The sequence below is a fragment of the Ursus maritimus genome, unplaced genomic scaffold, assembly GCF_017311325.1.
Source record: "Ursus maritimus isolate PB19 unplaced genomic scaffold, ASM1731132v1 scaffold_33, whole genome shotgun sequence".
Taxonomy (NCBI): Eukaryota; Metazoa; Chordata; class Mammalia; order Carnivora; family Ursidae; genus Ursus; species Ursus maritimus.
The window spans coordinates 2,549,954-2,573,625 of NW_024425897.1; the positions used below are offsets into that span (position 1 = coordinate 2,549,954).

At 52.7% G+C, this 23,672-nt stretch overlaps 2 protein-coding genes across 2 annotated transcripts in view; both read right to left on the reverse strand.

Annotated features, from left to right (window-relative positions):
• Positions 1-1,199: 1,199 nt before the first annotated feature.
• On the reverse strand, positions 1,200-3,471 carry LOC103669302 (carbonic anhydrase 15-like). The gene is made up of 5 exons (XM_040619398.1): positions 3,055-3,471; positions 2,147-2,239; positions 1,824-1,890; positions 1,554-1,720; positions 1,200-1,448 (listed from the first exon to the last, which is right to left on the reverse strand). The coding sequence occupies exons 1-5, from the start codon at positions 3,067-3,069 to the stop codon at positions 1,200-1,202; spliced, it is 591 nt and encodes a 196-aa protein (XP_040475332.1). The 5' UTR covers positions 3,070-3,471.
• A 2,038-nt stretch (positions 3,472-5,509) lies between these two features.
• The window catches only part of DGCR2 (DiGeorge syndrome critical region gene 2), an 89,515-nt gene continuing 71,352 nt past the window's right edge, over positions 5,510-23,672 (reverse strand). The window contains exons 7-10 of the mRNA XM_040619570.1: positions 16,419-16,622; positions 11,049-11,201; positions 9,847-10,083; positions 5,510-8,420 (exon numbers count right to left, since the gene is read on the reverse strand). Coding sequence (XP_040475504.1) covers positions 8,164-8,420; positions 9,847-10,083; positions 11,049-11,201; positions 16,419-16,622 — 851 coding nt within the window. The 3' untranslated portion in view covers positions 5,510-8,163. The remainder of the gene's footprint in view (positions 8,421-9,846; positions 10,084-11,048; positions 11,202-16,418; positions 16,623-23,672) is intronic.

Here is a 23,672-nt window from a genome sequence, read left to right on the forward strand (position 1 = left end):
TGGAAGGGCCCTCGGGCGATATATTTGTATGGACAGATCCACCACCCTCGTGGATGGAGAAGGGGCCTCAGACGCCGCCTGCTAGCGCTGCGGCTTTGGGGTGCGGGCGTCGGGACGCGCAGAGGCTCGGGACTGCCGGGGACCACGTCTGAGGAGTGCGGATGGCTCCGCGCAGCCGGTGATCGCGGCCGAGCCTGAGTCTGGGCAGGAGGAGGGGTGGAGCCTCCCCTTGTGGCCTTAGAGCTGCAGAAGGGTGTGGGTCGGGGGTGTAGCAGCCTCGGGAGAGCCTGGGGGAGAGCCCAAGGGTCTGCCTCAGGGGAGGATGTTGGTTTTTTCCGGTTCCGTGGTTTTTGGTTTTGTTGTTTGTTTTTCTTAGGGGTCTTGGGCCGGAAGCAGAGCTGCCAAGCACTGAGATAGTGTGTGACCCACACATTACTCAACAGACGTTAGGGACACGCGGGTGGCTGGGACGTTGTCACCTGGACACAGCCTCAGCAGGGCAATGACGCCCGGATGTACGACCGCAGTCCACAGGGCATGAACTGGACAGCAGCTTGACCCTGGCCAGCTTCACTCTACTGACAGACCCAGCCTCTCACTGGACAACATTGCCTGGCACAGTGGCATCTAGTCTTAGCTTCGCTGCGGACAGTGACGCCAAGGACACGTCACCCTTCACTTAGCCTCACCACAGGCTCTCCAGCAAGTGTCACCCTACACAGAGGCTCCACAGCCTAACTTTCCGGTGTCACCTGGGCGCAATTTCACTAGCTGTCCTTGTCACCAGGACGCACTCACCTAGCACAGCCTGCAGCAGAGCCTGGAACCAGTCCGTTGAAGTCACCCTTTAGCCCGTACTGTGGCCTGGGGTCAGTCAGCCAGCTTGTTTTTTTCAAATAAAATATGTAGTCTTAGATTTTAGCAAGTGGTGTTTCTACGACCTGCGAGTTTTTCTCCTTGGAAATGGGGGCACCTTCTCCCTCTCAGAGGAATCTGAGGAGGTCTGGGTGTTCTGGGTGGGGGTCTGGGACTGGTTGCGATGGGATGGGGGGAGGGTGGCTCGGGGTCTCCCTGTTGGGCGGCACACCGAGGCCTCAGCGGGGCTAGGGCAGGAATGCGGCCTCCGTGGGAGAGGCGGTGCGCTCCCACCCCACCCCACCCCGCAAGGGACGCGAGGGCAAGGTCACTCTGAGCATCGTTTATTGCGGGAAGGGGTCGAATCTGGCTCCTAGGGGCTCTGGCAGAGCCACAAACAGCCCCAGGCCTAGCAGAGCCCCGCGCACACGGGCTAGGGGCGGCGCGGGGCCCGAAGCCGCGCGGATGGAGGCGCCGGGAGAGGCCGAGACCCTGCGCCCCCCGAGAGGCTGCTGCGGGCGGAAGTTGTCCGTGAGCGGCGCGGGGCTCGAGCCGGGGAGCCCGGCCTGGAGCACAGTCTGGAACTGGGCCACCTGAGGGTTCGGGGCAGAGACAGGTCAAGACGTGGGCGGCCCGGGGCGGCGGCGGGGAGGGAAGGAGGAGGGCAGCCCCGTCCAGGGAAGGGGTGGCGGCCCCACCTGCGCGCGCCCGATGGGTACCGCGTCCTCGAAGACCGTCCAGACGACCGCGGGCTGGCAGCCGGGCGTGGTCAGCGACCCTGAGTAGCGGTAGTAGCGCGAGAGGCGGGAGGCACCGGGCAGCAGGGAGGCCAGCGGGAAGGTGGCCGCCAGATTCACTGAGACCCCTGGGCGGGGGAGGGGAGGCGGGATTGGAACCGACCTCCTTGTGCCCGGCCGCCCCGGCCCCCAGCAACCCCCAGCCCCGGCCGCGACCCCGTGGCTCCTCACCGCGCTCAGACACGTTCTTCAGGCCCGACACAAGGGCGGAGAAGTTGGCATTGTCAGTGTCCTGCTCCTGGGGAGGGGTCTCCAAGTGAGAGAGGCTCTGAGTGGACGGGCCTCCAAAGGGGGAACTCTGAGGGGATCTAGGGGAGACTGTAAGTGGCTCCCAGTAGCTGGGAGACCTCTGGCTGGCCCCATCCTCCCACAGAACCCTTTAAATCCTACAAACCCTATGCACTCCTCCAACAGCCCCACCCAGACTGGACAGGCCCACTCTGCCCCCTTTGCAGAGCACAAGAAGTCACAGAGCTCCTTTGTCCCTCCCTCACCACCAGCAGCACCGCCAGCACCGCCAGCCCGTCAGGGTGACTTCGAGCCTCCTCCAGGCTCTGGTGCCTGGTGTTCATGTGGACCACGTGCATCTGGAGAGGCACAGATCATGAGAGGTACCAGCTGCCCCTTCCACGGGGCTCTCCCACCACCCTACCCCATGCCCAAGCCCACCTCCATGGGGCGGCGCTGCCCATCTAGGCTGTGCTCTGAGCCTGCTCGCCCAGGGCCCCCCCAGTGGAAGTGCAGCTGCAGTGCACGGTAGGCAGGCAGGGGCAGCCCCGCGCCCCGAATCTCCAGGCGGCTCTGCGGGCCAATGTCCAGGCGGAGCAGCACTGAAGGTAGAGGAGCGTGTGACTCTCTCTTTCCTCCCACCTGCCCACCCGTGGGCTATTAGAGCCCAGGGTGCCAGCACAGGTCCCCTTCGGGCCAGTCTGCTCCCTAGCTAGGCTTCCATGGAATCAGGACCTCATTTGGTATCCAGGCCCCTCTGTGGGTCAGCAGACTGCAGGGGAAATAATCCACCCTGCAAGGACGGGGGAGAGGGTGGCCCTCCTGTGGCTGGAGTTTGGACCCATCACAGCTATGTGTGATATGGGGGGGTTGTGATGACTTCTGGGGCATCCTGGTGCTGGGGGGGGCTCTGACTTCTGGGAATGTCCTGACTCCCGGTCCTAGGGGGCAATGGCTGATTGCTATTGTTGGGGGGGTCCTGACCCCTGTATATGGGGCTTCATGACCCCCGTTGAGAGTGTCTTTACCAATGTGTGTGGCCGTTCTGATGCTGACTGTGGAGATTTTGATCCCTGTGTGTGGGGGGGGGGGTGGGAGGGTGGGGAGTAGTAGCTCCCACTCCCAGGGGGTTCCTGCTCCTGTCTGTGGGGGGTCCTGGTCCCAGGATACTGACCTGTATGGCCATCATTTTCCAGGGTCCATGGGCCTGGAGGTGCTGAGCTGTAGCCTTGGAAGATGAAAGGTCCCAGGGTGGGGTCCTGCTGGACCAGGTGAAGGTCAATGTTGATGGGGGACTGGGCTGGGCCCCCACAGGCAGGGGCCATCTCCTTCCAGTGGGTGGGGCCTGAGGGAACAAGGCCAGGAATCTGTGGGGGCGGTCAGGGAGGCAACTTGGGGGTACACAGAGGAAGACAGTGCTCCTTTGCACACATACACAGAGAATTACCCAGCCTGAGGAAGTTCATCCCTGCTCACCCCATCCCACACACACCTAGACAGGCCACAACTGCCTCACACACCCTGCTGACCTGAAAGGACCACAGTGTTTGCGACACTCTTACGCAGGCTGGCACCACCCGGTCTGGACCATACTCTGACACACAGTCACCTGCAGGGAGACTGCCCCACAGGGAACGGGGGTGGAATGGTCTCCTGGCATGACGGTCCCGCGCCCACACTGGGCGCCTGTACCCCCTGCTCGCGCATGGGCTGGTCACACCAACAGGCTCACAGGCCCCACCGATACGAACAGCTTGGCACACGTGGAAGGATCCAGGTCACACCAGCAACAGACCTGGACACACATGCAGGGGGACGGTCACGCGCATGCCTTCTGGTGCCCAGACAGCCCCTGCGACCCAGGACTCCAGACAGAAGCCTGCAGAGACCACAGCAGCTCAGCATGCCACAGCTTTTGGGTCACACTAGCACCAGACTGTCTAGTGGTCACAGGACAAAGACATCCCACACAGCCTCACACGACACTCTGTCCTCACCACACTTCGGGTCCTGGGAGTCGTAGCACCAGGTGCCTGTGGATAGTGGACAGGGGACTGAGATGAGGGACAGCCATCTGAGTCCTCTCTGAGCTCCATCCCAGTCAGGGTCCAGGAATGGGGGTGCAGGGCTTAGGCCAGAGGAGGCTAGCACAGACCCTGCTCTTCTGTCCCAGACCCCAATATCTCCTCCCCCAAGGAAACCTCCCAGTGGCAGGGCTTAACAGGGAGAAGGGGGAGCTATGAGGAAGTGTTGATTCCTGAGCAGAAGGGCAGGGTCCAGGTGCTCACCTTCTGGGTCCCCGCACACCACCAGTGGCACGGTGAGGAAGGCGAGTACCAAGCCCAGAGACTGCATGGTGCAGCAGCCACAGACTCCAGAGGACTGGAAGGTGCCAGAGGACAGTGGGGCAGGCGAGGCGGCTGTTAGTGGGGTGGGCTAGGGGCGTGGCTAACTGTGGGCTCACTGGCAGGCCACTGCAGAGAGGGTCCGAGGGGGCGGTGTCCAGGCAGGGCCACCAGCAGGAAAGACAGAGGTCTGAGATCAGCAGGCACCGCCTCTGATCCCAGAGCTGCGGCCGTGTGCCAGCAACAATCGCTGGCATTCACTGAAGCGAAGTGCTTTAACCGGACTCTCAGTGAATGGGCGTGACGCTAGGATGCCCATTTAAAGATGAGGAAATGGAGGCTGGGGACCGGGAGTGACATGCCAAGGCCACCGAGCAAGGACAGCAGATCAAGGAGGAGGGCACCTTGAAACCCAGTGCTCTTGACTTTTGAGGCTGGGGTGGGAGGGAGTCTTTCCTCTCTGTTGTGGGCCTGGGACCACTCCCTGCCCCATAGCCTCTCTTGTACAGGTATCCCCCCTGTACACCTGGGGCAAGACCTTCCTTTGGGGGATCACTCCACCATCTGGGAAGCTGCAGCTCTCCCACGGCCCTGACCCCAGGCTGTGGCCTGAGCCCGTTCCCTCAATTCGCTCTCCTGGAAAAGTGGGGCTGATTTCTCTGTCCCTTGGTGTAACTGGGAAGGTGACAGTTTGGAAAGAGCTCTGTATCTGGCAATGTGTGTGCCTGTGGACGTGAGCACGACTGTGCCAGTGGGGTGAAGGGAGGGTGGTGGGGTGGGGTGATACCTCTTTCCAATCTCCAGAGGGCCAGGCTCTTCCCACTTTGGGGAAGCGGTGCTGTCAGCAATGCTGATGGCACTCAGGACCCCTCATGACCCCAGCAGGTGTGTTCAAGAATGAGGGACCTGTCCTCAAGGCTCCTATCCCCATCAAGGGGCTCCCTATTTCTTTCCTAACCCTGGCCCCTCACCCACCCAGCCCCTGGGCCCCCAATGCCCAACCTGGAGCCAGTTGCCAGGAATGCTGGGTTAGGAAGGTGAGCACAAGGACCCGTCTGAGGTTGAGTCCCCTGGGCACCCCTTTGTTCTCCACCACAAACTGGAAAATTACTGAAAGGGCCATAATCGGAGAGCAGAAGCAGCAGGGGCATCGTGGAGTGCTGCGTCTGGTCTGGCTTGCACAGACCCCTTCATCCGCCCATCCCCACCACGGGGTCGCACAGCCCCGACTTGGCTGGAGTCTCCCGCCCCCACTTGGGTCACACCAAGGACTGACCACGCCTCTTCCAGAACACAAATTTATTTGGCATTTGGATGAAATGGTTCTCACAGCATCTTAAGAAAAGGATTAGTGCCAACCCAACCAAAAATAAACCCAAACTAAAAACCCTTAGTGAAAGGAAAACATAAAAAACAGGCATAGAGACAATGTACAGTTTCAACTCCTTCCTCCACCAGGGAAGTCAGGACCTGGGGGAGGGGCCCCTCCCGAGAGCTTGGCCTGTACCTCTGGGGGCCCAGTCTCTCACAGGAGCACCAGGGTCTTCGCTGGGGTTGGCCTCGGGATTCTTCATCAGACCATGGAGCACAGTCAGATCTTAGAAAGGGTGGCAACCGGGCAGGAGGCCGAGGACCCCCGGACAGACCCCAGCTCCCGCCTTGTTCCCCTCACAACCACCCTCCAGGGGAGGTCAGCTCCTGGGCGCCAACTCCTGCAGACACAGCAGGTGGGGGTCTGGAGCAGCACTGCTCATGGGCCTTGGACACCAGCGGGCTGAGCACCCTGGTGCTGGGACAAAGCCCTGGCCAGTCCGGAAGCAGGCCCACCGTTTCTGGTCACTCCCTCCTCAATGCCTCCTGTGTGCCTGACTGGCCCCAGCAGTCCTTCAGTCCCCACAGGGAGCTCCCCAGTCCCATGCACCTTGTGCCACTGCCTTGCCCTCCACACATGGTTCCGAGGCATGGGCCAGAGACATGGGAGTTGTGAAGGACTCTCAGCTGTAGAGGTCAGGCCCCTCTGTGCTCCGCTGGGGTGGTCACTCCAAAGCAGACACGCTCAGGACACTCACCTGGCACCAGTAAGACCCGTGACTGCTGCTCCAGCCCTCAGCTGCTCTGAGCCCAGCACGCTGGAGGCACAACACGCTTCCTGCTTCGTCTTCAGCAGCCAGTGTGGGGATGCCATTCTCAAAGGAGCAGCCCTTGGCAAGGGGAGCTCAGGCCTGCTTGGCATGCAGCCCGCCTGCCTGGGGCCTGCCTCCAGCACTCTGGATCCTGTGAGCCTGGACAGGCAGTTCAGAATTTACACCTCTGGCCGGCTCGGGGGATGAAAGTTGTGTAGGGCAACTAAAAAATCTCATTCCATACTGGAAGAACACAACGGGTTTCCAATGGGAGAGTGTGAGAACGTGCCACCGAGGTCTGTCACCACAAAGTACCCACTTCTAGTCAACCCTCTGGTCACTGCATGCTGGTCTGGAAAGGCTACACAAGGCACCAGGAGCAGGGCTCCATGCTCTCAGCCAAGGGGCGGAGGTGCCAACCTGGCCGTGCCTCAGTGCCACCCAAGACGTCACGGCTGGCCTGGGAAACTGGGGCCCCACGCCCGAGTTCTGGTGTACCGCCACCACCTGCAAAACCTGGACACATATGTACACACACACAGACACGCGCACACACAAAAAGAAAAGATCCAGACATTCAACGTAGAAAAGATATGGATGTGCTGAAAAATCGCACAGAACCCGCTTAATCTCCAAACCTCAGAAATGCTAAAAGCCCCGTGTCAGGAGACCACTGCCCAGGAGCAGGCAACAGGGTCCCTTGGTCCAAAGGCCCCTGGGCAGGGTACCCTGCACCCCGAGCTGCTGAGGAGCATGGGAAGGCGGCATGCGGCCACTGGGCACACCGCCCCAGTGGTGACAGTGTGCAAGTGGACTTTCAGGAGATGGACACAGCCGAGGGCATTCATTTCAGCCACCCCTCCCCACAAAGAAACAACCCTTTATGGCACAAACAAGATGGGGTGGGGGACAGGCCAGGCCCAGGGACAAATTCGATAGGAGTGGGGGCTCCAGAGGGTAGCAGACAGGAGCCGGCTTAGCCCCCAACCCCCAACGGAGGATCCGGGGCCAGAACACTCATGCGTGGCTAAGGGCCTTGGCCCAACTCCAGGGCTGCCTCTTGGGGGGAGCCATGCACAGCAATGCTGGGGAGAAAAAAGACAGGGTGGGGCCAGGGCCTCCTGGCACAGAACTGGGCTTCGCAGAGCCCAGCTGGAAAGACAGAGTGAGAGTTCGATCTCCTTCCAGGATCCCCTTCTCAGGGCCTCGGGCACCAGAGGCCCAGGCCAGCCCCTAGCCCAGGGCAGGGTCACCCCTGATGTTCACAGCTGGGTGGGCGGGGGGGGGAATCCTCAGAGCAGTCCCTGTGTAACCTCCAAGGCCGTCTAGCCTGAGGCAGACCAAGCGCGGACAATACTGACAGGGCACAAACACAGCAGGTGCGTGGCTGCGCCCCTCCCGCCGCCGGGGCTCAGTGGCTGTTTGGCAGGCTCCTCCGGATGGCATGCTGCGGCGAGCAAGCCCCCCAAAGCCAGGTGTGGTCTGGCCCCTGCCCACAGTGCCTTCTTTGTTCCCTACTTCTGAAACGTGTGGTCCGAACGAACTTCGTCATTCTTCTGCCATTTGAAAAGAAACAGACAGGGACCCACAGCTATGCATGTTTCTGGAGCCCTCCAGGAGACCCGGTGCAGGGGTCTGCTCCTTTGGGAGGCCAGTGTGGTCTGTGTGTGCACACGCACGCCATCAGTGGGTGTGCGGCCATGCGGCTGGGTCCAGGCTCACTCAGGGGCCCTGTAAGTCTCCCACGGGGATCAAGGTTTTCTTGACAGCAAAAAGGTGCTCTCCACCCGTTGGGGCCGTGGGCTGGGCCATCCTCTACACCACGGTACTGAGGGAACTGCGGCTATGGCGGCTGCCCCCCGGCAGCGCCTCTGTGGCTGGGGTGCTCCCGATCTGGCCAGGGTCAGGGGGCACAAGCAGGGCACTGCTGCTGTCAGCCGAGTCTTCCAGGTCTGCCAGAGAGGCCCCTGCGGTGGGCAGAGGGTGCTCCAGGCGCCGGGGTGATGCACCGTCACCGCTCCCATCCCCTGGGGTCGGCGGCCTGGCCTCTGCTGGCTCAAAGGCATCGTCGTCTGCAGCGAGACAGAAGGGTGTCAGCAGGATGGTGGGTCTGGCACAGGGGAAGAGGGTGGGCTGGGCAGAACCAGGGGACATTCCTCCTGTCTGAATGCTCCCACGATGGTAGGGCTGGGGGGGAGCTGTGCTTACCCCTCCCTTTGCCACCTGGCAAGGTGCGAGGTGCAGGGGTACAGCTATGAGCAAGCCATGGTGTGCGGTGTTGGGGGACATGCTTTGACAGTCAGCAGAACAAAGTCAGGGGAGAGGGAAAGTCCTCTCGGACTTGGTGGGAGTCAAAGCAGGGTTCGTGTGACATGAGGAAGTTACTGGGCCGGCAGTGGCCACGCTGTGGCTGGAATATGGGGATGAGAATGCAGGGGGCAGGGCCGGAGCAGGCAGCTCTGTGAACCTCACAGGGGTCTGCAGAAATCTCTGGTTTGAGGGAAGCTTTGTGGCAGCCCACTCCCTTCAGTGTGCCTGCTCCTTACAGAACTTCTCCCAAAGCTTGGGGCATCAGGGCCCAGCGTGCCCCTTTGCCCGGCCCTGGGGAGCACAAGCAGCAGCCCTGGCAGGAAGCGTGTTCTACCCTGACCCCCCCTGACAGCAAACTGACAATCTGAGTGTGCAGGGTCAAATCCAGGTCTCGCCTACAGACCACAGAGGCACAGTCCCAGTGAACATCGCACTGCTGGCCCCAGGACAGCATTGTACGTGGGTGTGCAGGGAACCAGCCACCTTGGAGCAGGGTACTGCCCGCCGGTGGACCGCAGGGGGGCTCGTGCGTGTTAGAGGGTGTTAACACATGGGCCAACGGCATGGGCCACCTGAGCTGCACACCAGGCACAGGGACAAGCCGGGCAGTGGGTGAGGAACCTGGCATTCCCTCTGTGCTACACAGCTCTGTGAGGAATGAGCTTCCGTGGTATCAGATGGACAACAGATTCAAGTCATCGGGCCAACAACACAGAACCAATGCTTTCTTCACAGAACTGCTTCCAGACAGGAGGCAACGTCATGATGGTGTCTCTTCAGCTCACCACACGTACACGTGTGTCTTTACGGTCAAGCAGTTGGCTCTGGGTGGGACCCTGCAGCTCTGGCCTTGCCCTGTCCCCACAACCACCAGCACCTGGCTCCCCAGTTCTCCACAGAGCCCAGCTGGGTGTGCCCCAAGGGCTGCCTGCTAACAGCTGTTCACGGGAAGAAGGCCAGTGGCAGCGTGGGCACTGCCAGCGCTCACCTGCACGGGCACCCCTGGGAAAAGCCCGCCTACCGATAGACGGCACTTCCTTCCACCTTAAAGGGAAGCCCAAAGGGAAAGCAGAAGGCCAGGAAGAAGTGGAGGTTCAGGGTCCTATGGGCTGGGGAGGAGGACCCCTGAGCCTCTTGCTGCACACGGCGGACAGTTAGCGCTGCTCCCTGTCCCCGGGGGGGAAGCACCTGCGGGGTCGTAGAACACGCTGTCAGGGTTGATGGAGGCCTCGTAGGGTGGCGGTGGGTCATCAGGCTGGTCGATGTCCGGGTACTTGTATGCGGTGTAGGGAGGCGGAGGGTCGTGGAAGTGGAACGTGCCGCCTTCCCCGTCATCAGAAAGGTGTAGTGGTGTGAGGCCGGTGCCGAACCCATCTGGGCCATAATCAAAGCCGGGGATCCTCCGGCCGAGGTTGAAGTGGTGCACTGGGCAACCGCAGGGAGAGACAAGCAACAGAGTCACGTCCCTCAAAGATGCCCAGCTCAGCTCGAGTCACCCACCCCCTCCTGAGGCTGGACCTGCCACCCCCAGGCCCAAGGGATCAGGCATCCCAACAGTCACACTCGTGTGCCCGGCTGCCCACACGAGAGCCCAGAATCTCTCACCCGGACCCCCTCCTTCAGGGCATCCCTGGCCCCCACACACGTGCAGCCCACCACTACTTCCTGCCACTTCTGCCGCCCCGCTGTCACCACAGCCCTCCAGCTGAGGCCGGCCTGGTGAGAACCGAGGGTCTGGGGAAGGACCGCGCTGACTCTCAGAGCCGTGAGGCCCCCGACTGCAGCTGGCACGGTCCCTCAGCACTCCCACCACCTTGATTCGGAGCCCTCCAGCCCTCGAGCCCTCGGGGTCTGCCACCATCCCACCGCTCCCCACACGGACTGGGCGACCGGGCGCTGGGGAGCCTGGCTTGCTCGCTGAGACAAGGAGCGATTCCAGCAGCTCTATTGAGGGCACAGGCTGCTCACTGCAGAGAACTTGAGCTGAGGAAGGCAAGTCACACCCTAAGCTGCCCAACAGCTCCAGGCGTCTGCTGCTCTGCCCCTGTGCCCCCGGCAGGTGGCCCACTCACGGTCCAGGCTGCCAGAAAAGGTAACATCACCCATCTGAACACAGAGTGGCAGCTGCGGGTCCTGCTTCAAGGCCTGGAGGGCCGGGGAGCCGGGGGAGCCCTATTTCAGGTCCCCAGGACAGTTCCCCTAGTTCCCCATGTGTGTGCTCAGCCCAGGAGCAGGTGAGTGGGTGGGACAGGGACACGCTGGGGCACCCCTTTCAACATCCTCTCCCTCCTTGCCCGTTCCTGCTTCCTGTGCCCTCCCACCCCAAACGGGACACAGCCTGGAGCCGGGCCTCCACTGTGGCCATCATAGGCAGGGCCAGGCGCACTCACAGTTGGCTCCAATCAGGGACTCGATGCGCTCCCGCCGCCTCTGGCGAAGCCGGTGGACCATGAAAAGCAGCAGCGACAAGATGAGGAAGGAGGAGATGCAGCTAACAATCAGACGCATCCCACTGGCCATGGAGTCGAACAGGCTGTTGCCATCTGTTACAAGGATGGAAGGAAACCGGCTGTTCTCAGAAAAGGACCGCCTAACCCCCCAGGTGCTTAGTGCTATGGCAAGGCCACAGCCTTTCACCACCAGGCAGGTATGTGGAAAAGCATTTGCTTCCTGATTCCCTGCACGTGACGAGCTTAGGCGAGATGGCAGAAATGAACCAGCTCAGAGTCATGAATACTGTGATAACACCAAAGGAGAGAAGTAAATCGTGGGCCAGGAAAAATATTTTACCTTCCAACCTAGGACTAAGTTCCATGCGATGAGCCCCTTCTGCCTAAGAATCTCTGTTGTGGGCCCCTGTGCCCCCAACCACACAGTACAAAATCAGGCACATGTGACCAAGCTCCTGGACCCTAGACCAGGGATGCTCACCTGGGCGACTCTAACTCCCAGGGACCATCTGGCAATGTCTGGAGACACTTTTTCACCATCAATGCCTTGAGGGTGGAGGCACTCCTGGCATCCAGCGGGTAGAGGCCAGGGATGCCGTCAACACCCTGCTGAGCACAAGGGCCCACATCACAGTGCTCAGCCCCACACGCTGACAGTGCCCATGTGGAGACACCTGCGTCGCTCTGGTGCCCCAGTGCTTGTCACGTGCCTGCTGTGGAGCTGCTGTGGGGGAGCACAGATGATGATCACGGGACGAGGGGTGAGGGAAGAGGCTTGCACCTGGCAGCTACAGCTGACAGCGTGACAGACCTCGCCAGGGGCTCTCACCTAGGTGAGCCGGGCCACTCGCACCAAGTCATAGAGTAACAGAACCAGGAAGTGGTGCCAGGAATACCTGCCTCCACCACCCAGAGGGAGGGTCACGGAGGCCTCAGTGGGGGTGTGTGTGGGGGCGGGGGAGAGTGACCTGTAGCCACTGGAAGCAGGACTCCACATGGGTGGAAGAACTGTCGGCTTCCAACTCCGTGACAGCCATGCGGGCAGGTCCCCAGCCACCAGCCCCAAGAAGACACTTCGTGGCCAACATGGATTCCATGAGAGAGACCGGGCTCCTGTGGCCCTTCTGCTGCTTCAGCTGGCCCAGCCTGCTCCATACCAACAGAGATGGTCCGAGCTCACTCCTGCCCTCCTCGCACAGGGCCAGAGAGCTTCCCTCAAAGCTGCACTTATGCTGACAACACTTGGGAAGTATGTATGTGGAAAGGATACATCCTCTCACCAATTAGCTGCTTTTTTGGTGCCTCTGATCCTCTTCCAGTCTCAAGGGAACATTCTGTCTCTGTCTGTGGGAGGAAGTCTGTCAGCTCAGGGGGCTGCTGACATGTGTTAATTGGTGGCCAGCTCAGAGATCCCAAGGGGGCCTAAAGCAGCAGTCCGTTTGCAATGACTCTTATTAATCACTTCCAAAATAAACCCAAGGACACATTCAAGGTCCCTGACCATCCCTCCATGCTGATTACCAGGAAGGAGAAAGCATCCCCTAGAAGAAAGCCACCTGCAGTCAGACACAAAGAAGACAGCACTGTCCTAGGAGCCAGAAGGCAGCTCTTGGGTCCCTGGGGACTCACACCATGGCTGGTCCCTCTATGGGGCTCTGGATAATACCAGGCGGGGGGCTGTCTTCTGTCTTCCAGGCTACTGGTGCGTAGCTAGCCCTTGGGCCCCAGAATCCGTGGCCTGCTGGGGTAGATGCTTTTGGAACTGAAGGTGTCCTGAAGCCCACCTGGCCTGACCCTTGGTCTGATGCCAGGTCCTCTCCACGTGGCTGCCCAGCCTGTGCGTGAAGAACTCCATTTCACGGAGCTTGATTACGTGGTTAACGGTTTCAAATCTCCGAGAGACAGCAGGTGAAGCAGCAGCTCNGCAGGAACTGGAGGGCGATGCCCTGGACTCTAACATGGGCTCTGTTCCTGGCAGCTACACAGCTGGGTACCTCATCTCACCTCTTGGAGCCTCATGACTCCAGGCCGCCCCAGGGCACCAGTGCAGGATGGGAGGGGAAGAGCACTGTGAGAGGGGCAGTCGCTCTGCACCTGGGTCACCGCTCAGTGTTGGCAGTTGTACTATTTTAGTCTTCCATTAGCTGTGGTACCCCGAGTGGATTCAATCTGTTCCCCTAGTGACTAGCGCCGAGCATCTTTTCAGCTGCCATCACGTACCTTCTTTGGTAAAGTGTCATATTAATCTTTTCCCCACTTCTTAACAGAGTGGTTTGCTTTCTTGAGTTTTTAGAGTCTTTATATACTCTGAATACAAGACTTCTGTCTGATTTGTTTTGCAAATATTTTTTTCCCTGATGGTGACTCATCTTTTCATTTCCTTAAACAACTTTCAAAAGGCAGAAGTTTTCAATTTTGATCAAGTACAATTTATCAATTTTTCTTTTGTGGATCATGCTTTTGATGTCAGCTATAAATGTTGCCTATCCCAAGGCCACAAAGATTTTTCTATGTTTTCTATTTTCTTTTAACAGACTTTATTTTTTTAGAGCATATATTTTCTTCTAGAAGTTTTACAATTTAAGGTTTTACAGTTGGGTCTATGACCATTTTGAGTTAATTCTTATACATAGTAAGATGTGTAATTAAAGGCATATGTGTGTGTATATATATTTTGCATATGGATGTCCAATTGTTCCAGCACCATTTGTTAAAAGATATCCTTTCTCGATTCAATTGCCTTTGTACTATTGTCAAATATTAGTTGACCATATAAGTGTGGGACTATTTCTAGACTATTCTGTTCCACTGATCTATGTGTCTCTTCTTTTGATAATACCACTGTTTTGATTACTATGACTGTACAGTAAGTTTTAAATCAGGTACCATGAATTCTCCAACTTTGTTCTTTTCAAAAACTGTTTTAGCTATTTTAATTCCTTTGCCTTTCTACATAAGTTTTATTTATTTTATTTTTTTATTTTTTTAATTTTAAAGTAATCTCTACACCTAATATGGGACTCAAACTTGCAACCCTAAGATCAAGAGTCATGTGCTCCACTGACTGAGTCAGCCAGGCACTCCTCTACATAAATTTTAGATCAGTTTGTCAATGTCTGTAAAAAGTCTGCTGGAATTTGGGTTAGGACAGCATTGTATCCATAGGTAATTCGGGGGGAATTAACTGCCTAATGATATTGAGTCTTGTGATCCATGAACATGGTATACCTCTCCTTTTATTTACACCTTTAATTTCTTTCATCAGTATTTTATGCTTTGTAGCATACAAACTATGCACATATTTGTAAGACTTATACCTAAGTATTTCATGTTTTTTTGGTGCTACTATAAATGGTACTTTTCTTAGATATTTCAATTTCCAACTGTTCACAGGTAGTATATATAAAAACAGTGGAGCTTTATATTTGCCCTTGTATGTGGAGACCTTGCTAAACACACTTACTAGTTGTAGTAACTTTCTTATAGATCCTCTGGGATTTTCTATGCAGACAATCATATCATCTACTAAAAAAAAGGTGATTTCATTTTCCCCTTCTGGTCTGGATACCTTTCCATTTTCTGGCACTGTCCTCGACCTCCTAGTACAACCCTGAACAGAGTGGTGAGAGCAGATATCCTTGTCTTCTTGAAGGGGATACTCTCCCAACGTCCCCAGTTTGGGTGGCAGTGTGTCTGTCCTTGTTGGAATATAGGCACTTCCCAGGAGAAAATGCTCAGCTTGGGAAGCAGTTAGGAGCCTGAAAAGTAAGGCTGAACAATAGGCAGGCAGATGCCCTGGAAAAGCTGCTCTGGCTGCACAGGAGAATGGCCTGCAGCAGCCGTGGTCTCATCCAGATGCCCTGAGAGCCCTGCTCTGCTGAGAAGTCCTCAGGACTGGGCAGGCCCTACAGGCCTTATATAGGTCTGGTCATTCTGATAAAGCCTGGAGGGAGAGGTAAGGCAATACTGGTAGACACTAAGATATGGAATGAGAAATCCAGGTGATGTGGCTTGTGAAAGCCAGAGTCTGACTCCTGTGGAAGGTAAGTGAGCTGGAGGTTCAGAGTGATGTGGCCAGGAAACAGGAGACCTGGTAAGCACCCAATCATTGCTTGTCAGAATCCCACAGGAATGCATCTTATATAAGCAGATACAATCTACTCTGTGAGTTGGGGAGGCCCAAGTGTACCCTCACTGAGCTCCATTCTCCCTGGTAGGCTCCTCTGTACTCTTCACAGCTGACTGCACATCTGGGACATGTGCCAATGTGTCTGATTCGGCCAAACCTCAGACACCCTCTGACACTGCTTTGCCCTCTCCCCCAGAAGGCCTTCCTGGCATGCAGGGACACTGCCAACTCTCTACTTAACGAGAGCTCTAGTTATTGTGGCCCTCATACACCAGTTCCAGCTCCTGTCCCACCAGCACTAGGCAAACCAGCTTCTCCTCCACAGGGGCCCTGGAGGATGGAGATGGCCACCACGCCCTGCCCAAGCTTCTCTTCTACAGGATCCATGAGCTTAGGGACTTCCACAAGTCCCTGTCCACGTCTCTCTCACACTGCCAAGATAAAAAAACAAATTCATACTTTTGATTTACATTTCTCTTGAGATTATGAATTCACAGAGATGCCAACTGCACTGATGTGAAGAATAATCCAGCATGCTGTATGGAGTGTGATGCCCACTAATGGTCGTACAGAGCAGGCTGCTACCTGCTGCTCTCTTTTTTTTTTTTCCGGAAAGGAAAGAAAGAGGGCTTTCTAGAGACCACATGCCTGCATAGTGTCTAACCACAAACACCACTTAGTAGGAAGTTTCTTTCTCAAAACTGAGGGTAATATTTAATCTTTTTCTAAAAGACTTTAAGAGCAAAAATCGATGACTGTAAGCAATAAAAACTGTCATTACCCTCCACATCACCATACTCAGAAAAGAGCTCGAATGGGGACGTAAGTCTTGACGGGAGAAAGGTGAGGTTTGAAGCCATCGGTTACAGCTGATTCATGAGCAGACACCCACTCTCAAGTTCAAGTTCACTGGTGTACAATAACTGTTACCTACCTGAGAGCTGACACAAGCCAACCTGTGAGGTGGCAGCTAGAGAAGCTTGGGTCATGTGACACACACATGCCCACAAGAGTAGTTGGCCATCAAAGCTGGCAGGACAGCTCTGCAAACAAATGCTGCCACCACTGCTATGACACATGTCATGCGCTCTCATGAGTCCCCGCCACTGAGAAAGCAAAGGGACATCTGGGCTCTAGCTCAGAATAGGGGGGGCTGACACATGACCCACCATCAGTCTCACCTGGGTCCAGGCACATGAACTTGCAGCATTCCTTGGGGTCCTTGCGGTACTGCTGGCAGCCCTGGGGCCTCTCGCAGAGGGCAGCCACACACATCTCGGGCTCCCCACCATGGCAGGTGCAGCTCAGGCATGGGTCGTCTCCTTTGGGGGTGAAGTAGAACCCTTCATCCACCACATTGTCCTTGATGTCAACGCATGTTTGACCTGCAACAAGCACATACATGCATATATATATATGCATTATTGGCAGAAGGAGCCCTGACTCTCCCAACCCAGGTCTAGGCAGCAGACATGACAACAGAGGAGTCGGCAAGATCAACCTGAGAGCCCTCCCAGTGCTGAAGTGTGTGTCTGGCCCACAGCTACAGGGAGTGGCTATCTGAGAGAGGTCACTACAGCTCACTGTTAGGACAAAGCACACCTGGTTAGGGCACACCTGGCCATAAGCCCAGAGAGCTGGGAGAGAGAAGAGTGCTAGATTCCAGGGGAAAGCCCGTGGACAAGTGTTTGCTTTCAAGTGTTTGCCTAAGCAGTTTACTTAAGAGATTTCTTCAATTTTAAGATGCAGCTGCCATGCATATTAACCATTTTACAACACATTTGAGAATGTGTCTCCAATGATTTTCCCAAGAAGCTGCTGGTTCTGCTTGCAAAGATGGTCCACTAGTCCTGAGACACACACAATAAACTCTGTGCAGAGCTGACCTGGGGCTAAAGGAAGAGAAATGGCCTTGACCAGAGACTAGAGGGAGCTGAAAACTCAGAGCCCTAACCCAGCCCCAGACACAACAGATGCCTGGAAGAAGGGACAAGGCATGAGGCAGGGGCAGCTCTCCAAAAGACACATGCTCAGTGAAAGGCAAAGCGACACAAGAAGAAGTTTGTTTCAGTCTCCAAATGGAGTACAGATATCTAAAAAAACTCATCGGAAATCCCACAGCCATGGGTCTGCGCCTCACTTAAGACTGGAATCAAATCTACATAGCTCTTATTGTCAGGAATCTGCAGGGCAAGAAACTCACATAGAACTGTTCTCTGCTAGAACAGAGAGAAAAAGAATGAAGAAAAATGAGCAGCGCTCAGAGAAACGTGGGACACCATCGAGTGTACCATCATACACGAAATGGAAGTACCAGAAGGAGAAGAGAGTAGAAGGAGCAGAAAAAAGTATCTGAAGAAATAACGGCTGAAAACTTCCCAAATTCATTGAAAAACAAAACCTGTATGTGTAGGAAGCACAACAAACTCCAAGTTGGATAAAAGCAAAGAGCCTAAACACGTCAGAACACACAACATAGTACAAGGGCTGAAGTCAAAGAAAAAAGTGAAAACCTTAAACACAGCAAGCCAGAAAGGACTTGTTACTTATAAGAGAACCCCCGTAAGACTAACAGCTGAATTCTCAGCAGAAAAAACCGAGGCAAAAAGGCAGTGGGATAACATACTCAAGGTGCTCAAAGAAAAAAACCGTCAACCAAGAATCCTATATCCAGCAGACCTAGCTTTTTTTTTTTTTTTTTTTTAAAGATTTTATTTATTTATTTGACAGAGAGAGAGACAGCCAGCGAGAGAGGGAACACAAGCAGGGGGAGTGGGAGAGGAAGAAGCAGGCTCCCAGCGGAGGAGCCTGATGTGGGGCTCGATCCCATAACGCCGGGATCACGCCCCGAGCCGAAGGCAGGCGCTTAACCGCTGTGCCACCCAGGCGCCCCCCAGACCTAGCTTTCAAAACCTGACGGCAAAATAAAGACTTGCTCCAGACAGACAAGGCCTGAGGGAATTTGTTGCTTTCACACCTGCCTTATAAGAAATATCAAAGGAAGTCTTTTTTCCCAAAGGAAGTTCGTTTCTTTTTCTTTTTCTTTTTTTTTTTTTTAAGAGGGAGAGAGAGTGAGCATGAGGGGACGGAGGGGCAGAGAGAGAGGGAAAGGGAGACTCCTAAGCAGGCTCCACACTCCGTGCACAGCCTGACACAGGACCTGATGCAGGGCTCTGTCTCACAACCCTGAGATCATGACCTGAGCCGAAATCAAGAGTTGACTGCTTAACTGACTGAGCCACCCAGGTGTCCCACCCCAAAGGAAGTTCTTAAGGCTAAAAGAAAGTGACCCCCAGAGAGGAATTTGGATCCATACAAAACCCAAAAAGTACTAGAAAAGATAATTATGTAATTATGAAAGACAATATAAATGAGTACTTTTTTCTCTTAATTGATTGAAAAGGCAACTGTATAAGATACTGTTTATAACGTAGTATTGGGTCTCTAACATACAGAAATGTAACGTCTGTGTTTGCCAATAACAGCCCAAAGGAGGTGTGTGGAAGCAAAGCTGTTTTAGGCTAAGGAAATGACTGGAGGTGGTAATTAACAACGTTTTGTTCGTTTGTAACAATAACAGACCTAATGTGTATAATAATAATACCACAGAAAGAAGGAATGGGAATAGGGTTATAAGGGGTAACATTCCACATATCACTGAAATGAACCTAGCATCAGTCTGAAGCTAATCTTAATAAAATGTATACGGCAAAATGTATACGTATATGTACATGGAATTAGTGGTAATAGTTACACTTACCTGTGAATATACTAAAAAGTGCTGAATGGTACACTTTAAATGGGTGAATTGTAAAGTATGTGAATTATATCTTAATAAAGCTATTTAAAAAAAAAAAGAGGGACGTCTGGGTGGCTCAGTCGTTAAGTGTCTGCCTTCGGCTCAGGTCATGCTCCCAACGTTCTGGGATCAAGCCCCACATTGGGCTCCCTGCTCGGCAGGAAGCCTGGTTCTCCCTCTCCCACTCCCCCTGCTTGTGTTCCCTCTCTCGCCGCCTCTCTCTCTGTCAAATAAATAAATAAAATCTTTAAAAAAAAAAAAAGAGATGATGGCTGAGATCTTCCCATTATTAATAAAACACAAATTCCTAGGGGTCCTAAAAGGACCAATAAAAATAAATCAATAACTAGGCACAATGTGATGAAACCTCAGTGTATCAACAAAGAGAAACTCTCAAAAGCAACAAGAGATGAAGATTACTACTGTTCTGTGTTTTCTCAGGCAATGGTCAGTCGGTGTGGCCACAACGGGGGCACAGGGGAGGCACAAGAAAACAAGGTGTATTATACGCATAGATTTTGGACCGACCAAGTCATTGCACGTCAGCAGGGATCACACATGAAGAACACCAAGTGTGCCACTCAGCCAAGTGGGTAGGCAGCAGAGAAGGAGCAAGGACCCACAGCAAGTGCTTTATTGGGGGGGTCAGGGTGGAGTACACAAGCAAAGGCATGGGGGATTTCACTGGAGCACTTGACTATCACTAGGTCACAGTCAGGGGAGGGCAAGAAGGAGAACTTATGGCAGAGGCCAACCTTCTCACACTGGGGTACCTGGCCACCTGAGTGGGATGCTTAAAGCCTGTTTGTGGAGCAGGAAGATAAGAAGTTTTAAAATGTATAATATACCTAACAAACCAAGAAAAGGCATATGATAGTTCAGGGCAAGGAACAGGCAGAAACAATAAAACATCTTCAAAGTCTTGAGAAAAAGTAACTGTTAACCAGCGAATCTATACCCAGCTAAATGAACATTCAGGATTGGGGTCAAAAAATACAGACTTTTCATTCAGAGAGTAAAAGAGTGTAGCACTGGCAACACAACCTCACTTCAAAGAGCTCCTTAAGAATGTATTTGAGAAATAAAAAGCTGGACCCAGAAAGAAGTGGGACGCAAGAAGAGATAATAAAGAAACTGATGAACATAAATGCGGACTTCGTAAAACGACAAGTGATTCATTTAAGAAGCATAAGAACAAAGTAGAACTAAAATAATGGACACCAAGTACACGTAAGTCCGAAGCTGGGGAACAACTGGAGCTAAGGGCAATATAGAGCTTTTGGGTTTTTTGGGTTTTTTTTTTTTAACTTTTTATTTTTAGGGGCACAGGGAAGTGTGTCTTCTCCGGTGTCAAGAAGTGGCCCTTCCACGGCACTGGAGGAGATAATGCTAAGTGAAATAAGTCAAGCAGAGAAAGACAACTATCATATGATTTCTCTCATCTATGGAACATAAGAAATAGGATGATCGGTAGGGGAAGAAAGGGATAAAGAAAGGGGGGTAATCAGAAGGGGGAATGAAGCATGAGAGACTATGGACTATGAGAAACAAACTGAGGGCCTCAGAGGGGAGGGGGTGGGGGAATGGGATAGACCGGTGATGGGTAGTAAGGAGGGCACGTATTGCATGGTGCACTGGGTGTTATATGCAACTAATGAATCATCGAGCCTTACATCAGAAACCGGGGATGTGCTGTATGGGGACTAACATAATATAATAAAAAATCATTATTAAAAAAAAAAAAAAAAAAAGAAGAAGTGGCCCTTCCAAGAACTGAGCTTTGGAGCTGAAATGGCTGCCACTGGGGAAAAAACAAAACCAAAAACAAAACCCTCTGCTTTCCAGTTCCAGCTGATGGTAACTTTTTGACTGATACCCGTAAAAGAATTCGCTCAAAAGCACACTTGTTCTCAGCAGCCTGTAAGGTCTCTTGTGAATTCATCATGAAGGGAAAGGGAGGCATACCCAAGTTGAAATTGCAGGGCATGTGCTCTGCAGGGTTGTAAGGAAGATAAGGGTTGGTTTTAACCATTCTCCCAATGCCCCTTTTTAAGCCTTCTTAAAAGGGGGTTTGCACGGTGCGTAGAAATGAGGCTCCTCTGCAGTCTAGGTCTTCCTCACTTGATCAGTAAACACAAAGTGGCACTGGCCCATTGGAAATTACAGGCTCCATTCAGGAGAAAATAAATTACTCACTGAGCAGCAAATTCTATAAATTTGTAATTCAGATCTCAGACTGACCTTGCAATATAGGGTCTTTGTATTAACCAGAAGGAAGTTAGAGACACTGTCTTTAGATTTAAAAAAATAAATCAATTATGCCCTTTAAAAATGTAAGGGTAACCAGAATTTCTGAACCAGTATAGGAAAAAAAGAACTAGAAATCTCATTTAAGTCAGGAAAAAATAAAAAAGAAGAAAAATCCTGGGTAAACAGCACAGAATAAGGTGCCAAAATCAACTTGAAGACTTAATTAATTAAGAGTACAAAAAGGCATATTAAAAGAAAGCTAGGGGCGCCTGGGTGGCACAGCGGTTAAGCATCTGCCTTCGGCTCAGGGCGTGATCCTGGCGTTATGGGATCGAGTCCTGCATCAAGCTCCTCCGCTGGAAGCCTGCTTCTTCCTCTCCCGCTCCCCCTGCTTGTGTTCCCTCTCTTGCTGGCTGTCTCTGTCAAATAAATAAATAAAATCTTAAAAAAATAAATAAAATAAAATAAATAAAAGAAAGCTAGCACAAAAATATTATGCAATAATAAAGAAAATAGTTCCTATATATCGGGAGCTTTCTATATGACAAGGACTGTTCTTTGCACTGCACATATGTTAACTAATCTCCCCCAACAACATGGTGAGGTAGGTGCTCTGCTACCCCATTTTCCTGATGTGGACAGAACCCAAGGGACAGAACCCAAGAAACTTGTCCAAGGCCAAACCTGGATTCAAAGTCTGGCTATCTGACTATTAAATCATGATAAAAAGGTTCAGTTCAGGAAGATATAATAATTATGAGTACTTAGGACCTCGATAACATGACCTCAAGACAGATAAAGCTAAAATTAGAGAACTGTCAGGGAAAAATGGATGAATCAACATCCACAGTGAGAGATTAAAACACACCTCTTTCAACAACAGATATACCATGCAGTCAAAACAGACTTGAACAATGCCATCAGTAAGCCTGAGCTAATAAATGTATAAAAAAATCCTATGGCCAAGAGTTTAAGCACATATGGAATAGTCACAAAAATCCTAATAACAACAGAACATAAATGTAAGCCACTAAATTAAATTAGAGACTATGAGTAAATACAGTATATGATCTATGATTAACCCAGGATAAGAACGACTTCCTGGAAGAGGGAAATATACTGACTACGGAAGGACAGGGAGCGTCTTCTGCAGGGCTAGAAATATTCCACGTCTTAATTTGGGAAGTCGTCACACATGCGTACAATTTCCACAAACTTGCACTTAAGATCTGTGTACTTTATTATTTGCAAGTACAGGGAAAATTAAACTTTAATGCCTCATATTAGAAAAACTAAAAATTAAAGAGACAAGGGTCTAACTCTAGGAGGTAGAAAAAGAAAAGGGTAAATAAACCTAATGAAAGTAAAAGGATGGAAACTGACAGGAGAAATTAAGGGCACAGAAAACAGATACACAACAGTGAGAATCAATTACTACCCAAAGCTGGTTACTCACAAAGATGAATCAAAGAGCCAAATCTTCAGTTAGACTAATTAAGAAAAAAGGAAGAAAGTATAAATAATATTAGGAATCAAAAGGAGGTCATAATGATGAAGCTTGACCACTCTCTCACATCATACACAAAGATAAAGTCTAAATGGATGAAAGACCTCGATGTGAGACAGGAATCCATCAAAATCCTAGAGGAGAGCATACGCAGCAACCTCTACGACATCGGCCACAGCAACCTTTTTCATGACACATCTCCAAAGGCAAGAGAAACAAAAGATAAAATGAACTTGTGGGACTTCATCAAGATAAAAAGCTTCTGCACAGCCAAGGAAACAGTCAAAAAAACTAAAAGGCAGCCCACAGAATGGGAGAATATATTTGCAAATGATACTAAAGATAAAAGACTGGTATCCAGGGGCGCCTGGGTGGCTCAGTCGTTAAGCGTCTGCCTTCGGCTCAGGGCGTGATCCCGGCGTTCTGGGATCGAGCCCCGCATCAGTCTCCACCGCTGGGAGCCTGCTTCTTCCTCTTCCACTCCCCCACTTGTGTTCCCTCTCTCGCTGGCTGTCTCTCTCTCTCTGTGTCAAATAAATAAAATCTTAAAAAAAAAAAAAAAAAGACTGGCATCCAAGATCTACAAAGAACTTCTCAAACTCAATACATGAGAAACAAATAAACAAATCATAAAATGGGCAGAAGATATGAACAGACACTTTTCCAATGAAGACATACAAATGGCTAACAGACACATGAAAAAATGTTCAAAATCATTAGCCATCAGGGAAATTCAAATCAAAACCACACTGAGATACCACCTTATGCCAGTTAGAATGGCAAAAATTGACAAGGCAGGAAACAACAATTGTTGGAGAGGAAAGGAGAAAGGGGATCCCTCCTACATTGTTGGTGGGAATGCAAGTTGTTACAGCCACT